Source organism: Myxine glutinosa, chromosome 8 (assembly GCF_964187855.1).
Source record: "Myxine glutinosa chromosome 8, kmMyxGlut1.1, whole genome shotgun sequence".
Lineage (NCBI taxonomy): Eukaryota > Metazoa > Chordata > Myxini > Myxiniformes > Myxinidae > Myxine > Myxine glutinosa.
In genome coordinates this window covers 106,867,208-106,883,197 of record NC_136268.1, presented here as the reverse complement: position 1 = coordinate 106,883,197, position 15,990 = coordinate 106,867,208, and the positions used below count along the sequence as shown (strand labels likewise).

At 34.2% G+C, this 15,990-nt stretch overlaps 1 protein-coding gene across 1 annotated transcript in view; it reads right to left on the bottom strand.

Moving 5' to 3' along the window:
• LOC144893393 (uncharacterized) overlaps positions 1–15,990 on the bottom strand; it is a 196,087-nt gene that overhangs the window by 138,236 nt on the left and 41,861 nt on the right. The window contains exons 4-5 of the mRNA XM_078783984.1: positions 751–991; positions 93–684 (exon numbers count right to left, since the gene is read on the bottom strand). Of these exons, the coding sequence (XP_078640110.1) occupies positions 93–684; positions 751–991 (833 nt within the window). The remainder of the gene's footprint in view (positions 1–92; positions 685–750; positions 992–15,990) is intronic.

Below are 15,990 nucleotides of genomic sequence, written 5' to 3'. Positions count from 1 at the left end.
AATTCCTCCACCAGGATCAAGTCCCGCAATGTTTCGAAGTCTTTCCCGACTCCTTTTGACTCACACCACCGATCAAACATGTTTTCTTTCACTCTGGCAAACTCCACATGGGTCTCACTCTCCCTCTTCGTGGCATTCCTGAATTTTTGCCTGTAAGCTTCCGGAACCAACTCATAGGCTTTGAGGATGTGCTTCTTCAGTACCTCATAATCTGCACATTGGTCCATTGGTAGCGCCGAATAAATTTCCTGAGCTTTCCCCACCAGCACACTTTGCACGAGTATGGTCCATGCCTCCTCCGGCCAGTTTAATTGTCGAGCCACTTTCTCAAAGTGTGGAAAAAATTTCGCGACTTCTTTTTCACTGAACGGTGGAACCAGCCTCACATGTCTGCCCACATCCCAGGTTTTCTGGTTAGGTGTCGACCCCGTCAGCAAGGGTGGTGCCTCTCCCCGTTCTCTCATTAACTCCAGCTCCTTGAATTTGATTTCTTGCTGAAGCTCCATGTCACGTTCCTTTAATTCCCTTTCCGCTTTTCTCTCCTCTGCTTCGAGGTCCCTTGCAGCTCTCCTTTCCTCTGCTTGTTCCTTTTCTCTTCTTTCCTGGAGTTCTCTTTCCACTCTCCTTTCCTCTGCTTGTTTCTCTTCTCTCCTCGCTTCTGCTTTCCTTTCTTCTTCTTTTAACCTTTCCTGGAGTTCTCGTTCCACTCTCCTTTCCCCTGCTTCTGCTTTCCTTTCTTCTTCTTTTAACCTTTCCTGGAGTTCTCGTTCCACTCTCCTTTCCTCCGCTTGTTTCTCTTCCCTCCTCTCTTCTGCTTTCCTTTCTTCTTCTGCTCTTTCCTTTTCTGCTTTCCTTTCTTCTTCTGCTCTTTCCTTTTCTGCTTTCCTTTCTTCTTCTGCTCTTTCCTTTTCTGCTTTCCTTTCTTCTTCTTTAATCCGTTCCTGGCTCCGTAACTGCAACTCCAGTTTCCGGAGCTCAACGTCTTCTGGTTCTTCGGGTAGCCACTCCCAGGCTAACTCGTCCCATGTTCCTAATCCCACCATAGATTGTATCACCGTGGCCTGCAACTCTGCCTTCCTCAAATTAGTTCGGACCTCCAAGTTAAAATGTTTGGCCAATTTCAAGAGGTCCGACTTTAGCAACGCTCGGAACTGTGCCTCACTCGGGGTTACCCCAAAGTTCTGTGCCACAAACGCCATGGTGCCTATCGTTAACACCTGTTAACCTTCACCCAAGACTTTACCCCAATTTCTCAAACAAAAAATTACCAATTAATAATTAATTAATAAATTTTAATTAATAAAAAATTATTATTTTATTATTTTATACAATTTTACATCCCGGACGTAGACCCAATTGCGAAACCGCAAATCGTAATTTGGACGAGCCCCCAATTCTGTTACGTGGTCCCCTCGGTGAATACCTGGTCTCGGTGACCCCCGGACCGTGAGAGGAACTTCGCCAGAAAGCTGTATTAAATATGCGCTTTCGCCACGCAATCCATATGAATTTCACCCCAGGAGACAACTGACGTTCAAGGATATATTTCAATGGGAACGACCATACAATTGCAATGACACAACCACGGAGATTTTCCCCGAGCAATCAACCATATACAACCATCAACAATTCCCAATTCACAAGCACTTTCCTAGGAGTAAGGTGGCCATCTTATATACGTGTGTCCCGGTGAGTACTCACGACACCCTTTTGGTCTCGGTCCCGCACAATGTCTCTGGGCCCCTCCTGACCAAGATGATGGTCGCCGTCACCGCACTCGGGCGGTAGAACGAACCCCGGGTGGACGTTTTTCCACCGGGCAGGTATCGTACCAGGCACCGAGGCTGCAGCCCCTCGTGGCCACGCAAAGCGGATACGGTAGAGCAAGCCAAACCCCACGCCGCTTGCAAGGCGCGTTAGGCCCCAACGTGCGACCCGCACGCGTCTGTTTGGACGGTGCCGCGAACGAGGCCAGACGCGGGTTCGATGCACGGCCCCACGTCAACTTGACGTCTCCACCGGGCCGGTACACGTTCCGGTAATTCCTCTCGCCAGACAGGCTTCGGAACGCCGCTGTTTCGCGCAGCGCAAGGTCGATCCCACCTTTTGTCGGAGCGGGGCGAGGAAGAATAATAATCGTCCTTTTTCCCTCGTGTCTTTTCTTCTTCCGTTTCCGGTCACTTCCGTTTCCGGCCACTCCCTCAGAAGGGCTCCTGACCCTCCAACCACAACAACTACACAACAACTTAATATACTACACACGGATAAGCAAAGACCTGAATGGTAATTCACATACATTCATATAAATATGTAACAGTATGTTGAGGTAATATTCTCCAAATTTCAGAAGTAAATGCTTTGTACGTTGATGTAAAATGTTCCAAATTTCAGAAGTAAATACTTTGTATGTTGAGGTAAAATGTTCCAAATTTCAGAAGTAATTACTTTGTATGTTCAGGTAAATTGTTCCAAATTTCAGAAGTAAATGCTTTGTAGGTTGAGGTAAAATGTTCCAAATTTCAAAAGTAAATGCTTTGTGTGTTGAGGTAATATGTTCCAAATTTCAGAAGTAAATGCTTTGTTTGTCGAGGTAATATGCTCCAAATTTCAGAAGTAAATGCTTTGTTTGTCGAGGTAATATGTTCCAAATTTCAGAAGTAAATGCTTTGTGTGTTGAGGTAATATGTTCCAAATTTCAGAAGTAAATGCTTTGTATGTTGCGGTAATATGTTCCAAATTTCTGAAGTAAATGCTTTGTTTGTCGAGGTAATATGCTCCAAATTTCAGAAGTAAACGCTTTGTTTGTCGAGGTAATATGTTCCAAATTTCAGAAGTAAATGCTTTGTTTGTCGAGGTAATATGTTCCAAATTTCAGAATTAAATGCTTTGTATGTTGAGGTAATATGGTCCAAATTTCAGAAGTAAATGCTTTGTGTGTTGAGGTAATATGTTCCAAATTTCTGAAGTAAATGCTTTGTTTGTCGAGGTAATATGTTCCAAATTTCAGAAGTAAATGCTTTGTGTGTTGAGGTAATATGTTCCAAATTTCAGAAGTAAATGCTTTGTTTGTCGAGGTAATATGCTCCAAATTTCAGAAGTAAATGCTTTGTTTGTCGAGGTAATATGCTCCAAATTTCAGAAGTAAATGCTTTGTGTGTCGAGGTAATATGCTCCAAATTTCAGAAGTAAATGCTTTGTTTGTCGAGGTAATATGCTCCAAATTTCAGAAGTAAATGCTTTGTTTGTCGAGGTAATATGTTCCAAATTTCAGAAGTAAATGCTTTGTTTGTCGAGGTAATATGTTCCAAATTTCAGAAGGAAATGCTTTGTATGTCGAGGTAATATGTTCCAAATTTCAGAAGTAAATGCTTTGTGTGTTGAGGTAATATGTTCCAAATTTCAGAAGTAAATGCTTTGTTTGTCGAGGTAATATGTTCCAAATTTCAGAAGTAAATGCTTTGTGTGTTGAGGTAATATGTTCCAAATTTCAGAAGTAAATGCTTTGTGTGTTGAGGTAATATGCTCCAAATTTCAGAAGTAAATGCTTTGTTTGTCGAGGTAATATGTTCCAAATTTCAGAAGTAAATGCTTTGTGTGTTGAGGTAATATGTTCCAAATTTCAGAAGTAAATGCTTTGTATGTCAATGTAATATGTTCCAAATTTCAGAAGTAAATACTTTGTACGTTGAGGTAATATGTTCCAAATTTCAGAAGTAAATGCTTTGTACTTTGAGGTAATATGTTCCAAATTACAGAAGTCAATGCTTTGTATGTCGAGGTAATATGTTCCAAATTTCAGAATTAAATGCTTTGTATGTTGAGGTAATATGTTCCAAATTTCAGAAGTAAATGCTTTGTATGTTGCGGTAATATGTTCCAAATTTCTGAAGTAAATGCTTTGTTTGTCGAGGTAATATGCTCCAAATTTCAGAAGTAAATGCTTTGTTTGTCGAGGTAATATGTTCCAAATTTCAGAATTAAATGCTTTGTATGTTGAGGTAATATGTTCCAAATTTCAGAAGTAAATGCTTTGTTTGTCGAGGTAATATGTTCCAAATTTCAGAAGTAAATGCTTTGTGTGTTGAGGTAATATGTTCCAAATTTCAGAAGTAAATGCTTTGTTTGTCGAGGTAATATGCTCCAAATTTCAGAAGTAAATGCTTTGTTTGTCGAGGTAATATGCTCCAAATTTCAGAAGTAAATGCTTTGTTTGTCGAGGTAATATGCTCCAAATTTCAGAAGTAAATGCTTTGTTTGTCGAGGTAATATGTTCCAAATTTCAGAAGTAAATGCTTTGTTTGTCGAGGTAATATGTTCCAAATTTCAGAAGTAAATGCTTTGTGTGTTGAGGTAATATGTTCCAAATTTCAGAAGTAAATGCTTTGTGTGTTGAGGTAATATGTTCCAAATTTCAGAAGTAAATGCTTTGTGTGTTGAGGTAATATGTTCCAAATTTCAGAAGTAAATGCTTTGTGTGTTGAGGTAATATGTTCCAAATTTCAGAAGTAAATGCTTTGTGTGTTGAGGTAATATGTTCCAAATTTCAGAAGTAAATGCTTTGTGTGTTGAGGTAATATGTTCCAAATTTCAGAAGTAAATGCTTTGTATGTCGAGGTAATATGTTCCAAATTTCAGAAGTAAATGCTTTGTGTGTTGAGGTAATATGTTCCAAATTTCAGAAGTAAATGCTTTGTGTGTTGAGGTAATATGTTCCAAATTTCAGAAGTAAATGCTTTGTTTGTCGAGGTAATATGCTCCAAATTTCAGAAGTAAATGCTTTGTGTGTCGAGGTAATATGCTCCAAATTTCAGAAGTAAATGCTTTGTTTGTCGAGGTAATATGCTCCAAATTTCAGAAGTAAATGCTTTGTTTGTCGAGGTAATATGTTCCAAATTTCAGAAGTAAATGCTTTGTTTGTCGAGGTAATATGTTCCAAATTTCAGAAGGAAATGCTTTGTATGTCGAGGTAATATGTTCCAAATTTCAGAAGTAAATGCTTTGTGTGTTGAGGTAATATGTTCCAAATTTCAGAAGTAAATGCTTTGTTTGTCGAGGTAATATGCTCCAAATTTCAGAAGTAAATGCTTTGTTTGTCGAGGTAATATGTTCCAAATTTCAGAAGTAAATGCTTTGTGTGTTGAGGTAATATGTTCCAAATTTCAGAAGTAAATGCTTTGTATGTCAATGTAATATGTTCCAAATTTCAGAAGTAAATACTTTGTACGTTGAGGTAATATGTTCCAAATTTCAGAAGTAAATGCTTTGTACGTTGAGGTAATATGTTCCAAATTACAGAAGTCAATGCTTTGTATGTCGAGGTAATATGTTCCAAATTTCAGAATTAAATGCTTTGTATGTTGAGGTAATATGTTCCAAGTTTCAGAAGTAAATGCTTTGTATGTTGCGGTAATATGTTCCAAATTTCTGAAGTAAATGCTTTGTTTGTCGAGGTAATATGCTCCAAATTTCAGAAGTAAATGCTTTGTTTGTCGAGGTAATATGTTCCAAATTTCAGAATTAAATGCTTTGTATGTTGAGGTAATATGTTCCAAATTTCAGAAGTAAATGCTTTGTTTGTCGAGGTAATATGTTCCAAATTTCAGAAGTAAATGCTTTGTGTGTTGAGGTAATATGTTCCAAATTTCAGAAGTAAATGCTTTGTTTGTCGAGGTAATATGCTCCAAATTTCAGAAGTAAATGCTTTGTTTGTCGAGGTAATATGCTCCAAATTTCAGAAGTAAATGCTTTGTTTGTCGAGGTAATATGCTCCAAATTTCAGAAGTAAATGCTTTGTTTGTCGAGGTAATATGTTCCAAATTTCAGAAGTAAATGCTTTGTTTGTCGAGGTAATATGTTCCAAATTTCAGAAGTAAATGCTTTGTGTGTTGAGGTAATATGTTCCAAATTTCAGAAGTAAATGCTTTGTGTGTTGAGGTAATATGTTCCAAATTTCAGAAGTAAATGCTTTGTGTGTTGAGGTAATATGTTCCAAATTTCAGAAGTAAATGCTTTGTGTGTTGAGGTAATATGTTCCAAATTTCAGAAGTAAATGCTTTGTGTGTTGAGGTAATATGTTCCAAATTTCAGAAGTAAATGCTTTGTGTGTTGAGGTAATATGTTCCAAATTTCAGAAGTAAATGCTTTGTATGTCGAGGTAATATGTTCCAAATTTCAGAAGTAAATGCTTTGTGTGTTGAGGTAATATGTTCCAAATTTCAGAAGTAAATGCTTTGTGTGTTGAGGTAATATGTTCCAAATTTCAGAAGTAAATGCTTTGTTTGTCGAGGTAATATGCTCCAAATTTCAGAAGTAAATGCTTTGTGTGTCGAGGTAATATGCTCCAAATTTCAGAAGTAAATGCTTTGTTTGTCGAGGTAATATGCTCCAAATTTCAGAAGTAAATGCTTTGTTTGTCGAGGTAATATGTTCCAAATTTCAGAAGTAAATGCTTTGTTTGTCGAGGTAATATGTTCCAAATTTCAGAAGGAAATGCTTTGTATGTCGAGGTAATATGTTCCAAATTTCAGAAGTAAATGCTTTGTGTGTTGAGGTAATATGTTCCAAATTTCAGAAGTAAATGCTTTGTTTGTCGAGGTAATATGCTCCAAATTTCAGAAGTAAATGCTTTGTTTGTCGAGGTAATATGTTCCAAATTTCAGAAGTAAATGCTTTGTGTGTTGAGGTAATATGTTCCAAATTTCAGAAGTAAATGCTTTGTATGTCAATGTAATATGTTCCAAATTTCAGAAGTAAATACTTTGTACGTTGAGGTAATATGTTCCAAATTTCAGAAGTAAATGCTTTGTACGTTGAGGTAATATGTTCCAAATTACAGAAGTCAATGCTTTGTATGTCGAGGTAATATGTTCCAAATTTCAGAATTAAATGCTTTGTATGTTGAGGTAATATGTTCCAAATTTCAGAAGTAAATGCTTTGTATGTTGCGGTAATATGTTCCAAATTTCTGAAGTAAATGCTTTGTTTGTCGAGGTAATATGCTCCAAATTTCAGAAGTAAATGCTTTGTTTGTCGAGGTAATATGTTCCAAATTTCAGAATTAAATGCTTTGTATGTTGAGGTAATATGTTCCAAATTTCAGAAGTAAATGCTTTGTTTGTCGAGGTAATATGTTCCAAATTTCAGAAGTAAATGCTTTGTGTGTTGAGGTAATATGTTCCAAATTTCAGAAGTAAATGCTTTGTTTGTCGAGGTAATATGCTCCAAATTTCAGAAGTAAATGCTTTGTTTGTCGAGGTAATATGCTCCAAATTTCAGAAGTAAATGCTTTGTTTGTCGAGGTAATATGCTCCAAATTTCAGAAGTAAATGCTTTGTTTGTCGAGGTAATATGTTCCAAATTTCAGAAGTAAATGCTTTGTTTGTCGAGGTAATATGTTCCAAATTTCAGAAGTAAATGCTTTGTGTGTTGAGGTAATATGTTCCAAATTTCAGAAGTAAATGCTTTGTGTGTTGAGGTAATATGTTCCAAATTTCAGAAGTAAATGCTTTGTGTGTTGAGGTAATATGTTCCAAATTTCAGAAGTAAATGCTTTGTGTGTTGAGGTAATATGTTCCAAATTTCAGAAGTAAATGCTTTGTGTGTTGAGGTAATATGTTCCAAATTTCAGAAGTAAATGCTTTGTGTGTTGAGGTAATATGTTCCAAATTTCAGAAGTAAATGCTTTGTATGTCGAGGTAATATGTTCCAAATTTCAGAATTAAATGCTTTGTATGTTGAGGTAATATGTTCCAAATTTCAGAAGTAAATGCTTTGTATGTTGCGGTAATATGTTCCAAATTTCTGAAGTAAATGCTTTGTTTGTCGAGGTAATATGCTCCAAATTTCAGAAGTAAATGCTTTGTTTGTCGAGGTAATATGTTCCAAATTTCAGAATTAAATGCTTTGTATGTTGAGGTAATATGTTCCAAATTTCAGAAGGAAATGCTTTGTACGTCGAGGTAATATGTTCCAAATTTCAGAAGTAAATGCTTTGTGTGTTGAGGTAATATGTTCCAAATTTCAGAAGTAAATGCTTTGTATGTCGAGGTAATATGTTCCAAATTTCAGAATTAAATGCTTTGTATGTCGAGGTAATATGTTCCAAATTTCAGAAGTAAATGCTTTGTATGTTGCGGTAATATGTTCCAAATTTCTGAAGTAAATGCTTTGTTTGTCGAGGTAATATGCTCCAAATTTCAGAAGTAAATGCTTTATGTGTCGAGGTAATATGTTCCAAATTTCAGAATTAAATGCTTTGTATGTTGAGGTAATATGTTCCAAATTTCAGAAGTAAATGCTTTGTATGTTGCGGTAATATGTTCCAAATTTCAGAAGTAAATGCTTTGTGTGTTGAGGTAATATGTTCCAAATTTCAAAAGTAAATGCTTTGTTTGTCGAGGTAAAATGCTCCAAATTTCAGAAGTAAATGCTTTGTTTGTCGAGGTAATATGTTCCAAATTTCAGAAGTAAATGCTTTGTGTGTTGAGGTAATATGTTCCAAATTTCAGAAGTAAATGCTTTGTATGTTGCGGTAATATGTTCCAAATTTCTGAAGTAAATGCTTTGTTTGTCGAGGTAATATGCTCCAAATTTCAGAAGTAAACGCTTTGTTTGTCGAGGTAATATGTTCCAAATTTCAGAAGTAAATGCTTTGTTTGTCGAGGTAATATGTTCCAAATTTCAGAATTAAATGCTTTGTATGTTGAGGTAATATGGTCCAAATTTCAGAAGTAAATGCTTTGTGTGTTGAGGTAATATGTTCCAAATTTCTGAAGTAAATGCTTTGTTTGTCGAGGTAATATGTTCCAAATTTCAGAAGTAAATGCTTTGTTTGTCGAGGTAATATGTTCCAAATTTCAGAAGTAAATGCTTTGTTTGTCGAGGTAATATGTTCCAAATTTCAGAAGGAAATGCTTTGTATGTCGAGGTAATATGTTCCAAATTTCAGAAGTAAATGCTTTGTGTGTTGAGGTAATATGTTCCAAATTTCAGAAGTAAATGCTTTGTTTGTCGAGGTAATATGCTCCAAATTTCAGAAGTAAATGCTTTGTTTGTCGAGGTAATATGTTCCAAATTTCAGAAGTAAATGCTTGGTGTGTTGAGGTAATATGTTCCAAATTTCAGAAGTAAATGCTTTGTATGTCAATGTAATATGTTCCAAATTTCAGAAGTAAATACTTTGTACGTTGAGGTAATATGTTCCAAATTTCAGAAGTAAATGCTTTGTACGTTGAGGTAATATGTTCCAAATTACAGAAGTCAATGCTTTGTATGTCGAGGTAATATGTTCCAAATTTCAGAATTAAATGCTTTGTATGTTGAGGTAATATGTTCCAAATTTCAGAAGTAAATGCTTTGTATGTTGCGGTAATATGTTCCAAATTTCTGAAGTAAATGCTTTGTTTGTCGAGGTAATATGCTCCAAATTTCAGAAGTAAATGCTTTGTTTGTCGAGGTAATATGGTCCAAATTTCAGAATTAAATGCTTTGTATGTTGAGGTAATATGTTCCAAATTTCAGAAGTAAATGCTTTGTTTGTCGAGGTAATATGTTCCAAATTTCAGAAGTAAATGCTTTGTGTGTTGAGGTAATATGTTCCAAATTTCAGAAGTAAATGCTTTGTTTGTCGAGGTAATATGCTCCAAATTTCAGAAGTAAATGCTTTGTTTGTCGAGGTAATATGCTCCAAATTTCAGAAGTAAATGCTTTGTTTGTCGAGGTAATATGCTCCAAATTTCAGAAGTAAATGCTTTGTTTGTCGAGGTAATATGTTCCAAATTTCAGAAGTAAATGCTTTGTTTGTCGAGGTAATATGTTCCAAATTTCAGAAGTAAATGCTTTGTGTGTTGAGGTAATATGTTCCAAATTTCAGAAGTAAATGCTTTGTGTGTTGAGGTAATATGTTCCAAATTTCAGAAGTAAATGCTTTGTGTGTTGAGGTAATATGTTCCAAATTTCAGAAGTAAATGCTTTGTGTGTTGAGGTAATATGTTCCAAATTTCAGAAGTAAATGCTTTGTGTGTTGAGGTAATATGTTCCAAATTTCAGAAGTAAATGCTTTGTGTGTTGAGGTAATATGTTCCAAATTTCAGAAGTAAATGCTTTGTATGTCGAGGTAATATGTTCCAAATTTCAGAATTAAATGCTTTGTATGTTGAGGTAATATGTTCCAAATTTCAGAAGTAAATGCTTTGTATGTTGCGGTAATATGTTCCAAATTTCTGAAGTAAATGCTTTGTTTGTCGAGGTAATATGCTCCAAATTTCAGAAGTAAATGTTTTGTTTGTCGAGGTAATATGTTCCAAATTTCAGAATTAAATGCTTTGTATGTTGAGGTAATATGTTCCAAATTTCAGAAGGAAATGCTTTGTACGTCGAGGTAATATGTTCCAAATTTCAGAAGTAAATGCTTTGTGTGTTGAGGTAATATGTTCCAAATTTCAGAAGTAAATGCTTTGTATGTCGAGGTAATATGTTCCAAATTTCAGAATTAAATGCTTTGTATGTTGCGGTAATATGTTCCAAATTTCTGAAGTAAATGCTTTGTTTGTCGAGGTAATATGCTCCAAATTTCAGAAGTAAATGCTTTATGTGTCGAGGTAATATGTTCCAAATTTCAGAATTAAATGCTTTGTATGTTGAGGTAATATGTTCCAAATTTCAGAAGTAAATGCTTTGTATGTTGCGGTAATATGTTCCAAATTTCAGAAGTAAATGCTTTGTATGTTGCGGTAATATGTTCCAAATTTCTGAAGTAAATGCTTTGTTTGTCGAGGTAATATGCTCCAAATTTCAGAAGTAAATGCTTTGTTTGTCGAGGTAATATGTTCCAAATTTCAGAATTAAATGCTTTGTATGTTGAGGTAATATGTTCCAAATTTCAGAAGTAAATGCTTTGTTTGTCGAGGTAATATGTTCCAAATTTCAGAAGTAAATGCTTTGTGTGTTGAGGTAATATGTTCCAAATTTCAGAAGTAAATGCTTTGTTTGTCGAGGTAATATGCTCCAATTTTCAGAAGTAAATGCTTTGTTTGTCGAGGTAATATGCTCCAAATTTCAGAAGTAAATGCTTTGTTTGTCGAGGTAATATGCTCCAAATTTCAGAAGTAAATGCTTTGTTTGTCGAGGTAATATGTTCCAAATTTCAGAAGTAAATGCTTTGTTTGTCGAGGTAATATGTTCCAAATTTCAGAAGTAAATGCTTTGTGTGTTGAGGTAATATGTTCCAAATTTCAGAAGTAAATGCTTTGTGTGTTGAGGTAATATGTTCCAAATTTCAGAAGTAAATGCTTTGTGTGTTGAGGTAATATGTTCCAAATTTCAGAAGTAAATGCTTTGTGTGTTGAGGTAATATGTTCCAAATTTCAGAAGTAAATGCTTTGTGTGTTGAGGTAATATGTTCCAAATTTCAGAAGTAAATGCTTTGTGTGTTGAGGTAATATGTTCCAAATTTCAGAAGTAAATGCTTTGTATGTCGAGGTAATATGTTCCAAATTTCAGAATTAAATGCTTTGTATGTTGAGGTAATATGTTCCAAATTTCAGAAGTAAATGCTTTGTATGTTGCGGTAATATGTTCCAAATTTCTGAAGTAAATGCTTTGTTTGTCGAGGTAATATGCTCCAAATTTCAGAAGTAAATGCTTTGTTTGTCGAGGTAATATGTTCCAAATTTCAGAATTAAATGCTTTGTATGTTGAGGTAATATGTTCCAAATTTCAGAAGGAAATGCTTTGTACGTCGAGGTAATATGTTCCAAATTTCAGAAGTAAATGCTTTGTGTGTTGAGGTAATATGTTCCAAATTTCAGAAGTAAATGCTTTGTATGTCGAGGTAATATGTTCCAAATTTCAGAAGTAAATGCTTTGTATGTTGCGGTAATATGTTCCAAATTTCTGAAGTAAATGCTTTGTTTGTCGAGGTAATATGCTCCAAATTTCAGAAGTAAATGCTTTATGTGTCGAGGTAATATGTTCCAAATTTCAGAATTAAATGCTTTGTATGTTGAGGTAATATGTTCCAAATTTCAGAAGTAAATGCTTTGTATGTTGCGGTAATATGTTCCAAATTTCTGAAGTAAATGCTTTGTTTGTCGAGGTAATATGTTCCAAATTTCAGAAGTAAATGCTTTGTATGTTGCGGTAATATGTTCCAAATTTTGAAGTAAATGCTTTGTTTGTCGAGGTAATATGCTCCAAATTTCAGAAGTAAATGCTTTGTTTGTCGAGGTAATATGCTCCAAATTTCAGAAGTAAATGCTTTGTGTATTGAGGTAATATGTTCCAAATTTCAGAAGTAAATGCTTTGTATGTCGAGGTAATATGTTCCAAATTTCAGAATTAAATGCTTTGTATGTTGAGGTAATATGTTCCAAATTTCAGAAGTAAATGCTTTGTATGTTGCGGTAATATGTTCCAAATTTCTGAAGTAAATGCTTTGTTTGTCGAGGTAATATGCTCCAAATTTCAGAAGTAAATGCTTTGTATGTGGAGGTAATATGTTCCAAATTTCTGAATTAAATGCTTTGTATGTTGAGGTAATATGTTCCAAATTTCAGAAGTAAATGCTTTGTATGTCGAGGTAATATGTTCCAAATTTCAGAAGTAAATGCTTTGTATGTCGAGGTAATATGTTCCAAATTTCAGAAGTAAATGCTTTGTATGTCGAGGTAATATTCTCCAAATTTCAGAAGTAAATGCTTTGTTTGTCGAGGTAATATGTTCCAAATTTCAGAATTAAATGCTTTATGTGTTGAGGTAATATGTTCCAAATTTCAGAATTAAATGCTTTGTATGTTGAGGTAATATGTTCCAAATTTCAGAAGTAAATGCTTTGTATGTCGAGGTAATATTCTCCAAATTTCAGAAGTAAATGCTTTGTTTGTCGAGGTAATATGTTCCAATATTCAGAAGTAAATGCTTTGTATGTCGAGGTAATATGTTCCAAATTTCAGAATTAAATGCTTTGTCTGTTGAGGTAATATGTTCCAAATTTCAGAAGTAAATGCTTTGTATGTTGCGGTAATATGTTCCAAATTTCTGAAGTAAATGCTTTGTATGTCGAGGTAATATGTTCCAAATTTCTGAAGTAAATGCTTTGTATGTTGAGGTAATATGTTCCAAATTTCTGAAGTAAATGCTTTGTATGTTGAGGTCATATGTTCCAAATTTCTGAAGTAAATGCTTTGTATGTTGAGGTAATATGTTCCCTATTTCTGAAGTAAATGCTTTGTATGTTGAGGTAATATGTTCCAAATTTCGGAATTAAATGCTTTGTATGTTGAGGTAATATGTTCCAAATTTCTGAAGTAAATGCTTTGTTTGTCGAGGTAATATGCTCCAAATTTCAGAAGTAAATGCTTTGTTTGTCGAGGTAATATGTTCCAAATTTCAGAAGTAAATGCTTTGTTTGTTGAGGTAATATGTTCCAAATTTCAGAATTAAATGCTTTGTATGTTGAGGTAATATGTTCCAAATTTCAGAAGTAAATGCTTTGTGTGTTGAGGTAATATGTTCCAAATTTCAGAAGTAAATGCTTTGTTTGTCGAGGTAATATGTTCCAAATTTCAGAAGTAAATGCTTTGTGTGTTGAGGTAATATGTTACAAATTTCAGAAGTAAATGCTTTGTTTGTCGAGGTAATATGTTCCAAATTTCAGAAGTAAATGCTTTGTTTGTCGAGGTAATATGCTCCAAATTTCAGAAGTAAATGCTTTGTGTGTCGAGGTAATATGTTCCAAATTTCAGAAGTAAATGCTTTGTTTGTCGAGGTAATATGCTCCAAATTTCAGAAGTAAATGCTTTGTTTGTCGAGGTAATATGTTCCAAATTTCAGAAGTAAATGCTTTGTGTGTTGAGGTAATATGTTCCAAATTTCAGAAGTAAATGCTTTGTATGTCAATGTAATATGTTCCAAATTTCAGAAGTAAATACTTTGTACGTTGAGGTAATATGTTCCAAATTTCAGAAGTAAATGCTTTGTACGTTGAGGTAATATGTTCCAAATTACAGAAGTCAATGCTTTGTATGTCGAGGTAATATGTTCCAAATTTCAGAATTAAATGCTTTGTATGTTGAGGTAATATGTTCCAAATTTCAGAAGTAAATGCTTTGTATGTTGCGGTAATATGTTCCAAATTTCTGAAGTAAATGCTTTGTTTGTCGAGGTAATATGCTCCAAATTTCAGAAGTAAATGCTTTGTTTGTCGAGGTAATATGTTCCAAATTTCAGAATTAAATGCTTTGTATGTTGAGGTAATATGTTCCAAATTTCAGAAGTAAATGCTTTGTGTGTTGAGGTAATATGTTCCAAATTTCAGAAGTAAATGCTTAGTTTGTCGAGGTAATATGTTCCAAATTTCAGAAGTAAATGCTTTGTGTGTTGAGGTAATATGTTCCAAATTTCAGAAGTAAATGCTTTGTTTGTCGAGGTAATATGCTCCAAATTTCAGAAGTAAATGCTTTGTTTGTCGAGGTAATATGCTCCAAATTTCAGAAGTAAATGCTTTGTTTGTCGAGGTAATATGTTCCAAATTTCAGAAGTAAATGCTTTGTTTGTCGAGGTAATATGTTCCAAATTTCAGAAGGAAATGCTTTGTATGTCGAGGTAATATGTTCCAAATTTCAGAAGTAAATGCTTTGTGTGTTGAGGTAATATGTTCCAAATTTCAGAAGGAAATGCTTTGTACGTCGAGGTAATATGTTCCAAATTTCAGAAGTAAATGCTTTGTGTGTTGAGGTAATATGTTCCAAATTTCAGAAGTAAATGCTTTGTATGTCGAGGTAATATGTTCCAAATTTCAGAATTAAATGCTTTGTATGTTGAGGTAATATGTTCCAAATTTCAGAAGTAAATGCTTTGTATGTTGCGGTAATATGTTCCAAATTTCTGAAGTAAATGCTTTGTTTGTCGAGGTAATATGCTCCAAATTTCAGAAGTAAATGCTTTGTTTGTCGAGGTAATATGTTCCAAATTTCAGAATTAAATGCTTTGTATGTTGAGGTAATATGTTCCAAATTTCAGAAGGAAATGCTTTGTACGTCGAGGTAATATGTTCCAAATTTCAGAAGTAAATGCTTTGTGTGTTGAGGTAATATGTTCCAAATTTCAGAAGTAAATGCTTTGTATGTCGAGGTAATATGTTCCAAATTTCAGAATTAAATGCTTTGTATGTTGAGGTAATATGTTCCAAATTTCAGAAGTAAATGCTTTGTATGTTGCGGTAATATGTTCCAAATTTCTGAAGTAAATGCTTTGTTTGTCGAGGTAATATGCTCCAAATTTCAGAAGTAAATGCTTTATGTGTCGAGGTAATATGTTCCAAATTTCAGAATTAAATGCTTTGTATGTTGAGGTAATATGTTCCAAATTTCAGAAGTAAATGCTTTGTATGTTGCGGTAATATGTTCCAAATTTCTGAAGTAAATGCTTTGTTTGTCGAGGTAATATGTTCCAAATTTCAGAAGTAAATGCTTTGTATGTTGCGGTAATATGTTCCAAATTTTGAAGTAAATGCTTTGTTTGTCGAGGTAATATGCTCCAAATTTCAGAAGTAAATGCTTTGTTTGTCGAGGTAATATGCTCCAAATTTCAGAAGTAAATGCTTTGTGTGTTGAGGTAATATGTTCCAAATTTCAGAAGTAAATGCTTTGTATGTCGAGGTAATATGTTCCAAATTTCAGAATTAAATGCTTTGTATGTTGAGGTAATATGTTCCAAATTTCAGAAGTAAATGCTTTGTATGTTGCGGTAATATGTTCCAAATTTCTGAAGTAAATGCTTTGTTTGTCGAGGTAATATGCTCCAAATTTCAGAAGTAAATGCTTTGTATGTGGAGGTAATATGTTCCAAATTTCTGAATTAAATGCTTTGTATGTTGAGGTAATATGTTCCAAATTTCAGAAGTAAATGCTTTGTATGTCGAGGTAATATGTTCCAAATTTCAGAAGTAAATGCTTTGTATGTCGAGGTAATATGTTCCAAATTTCAGAAGTA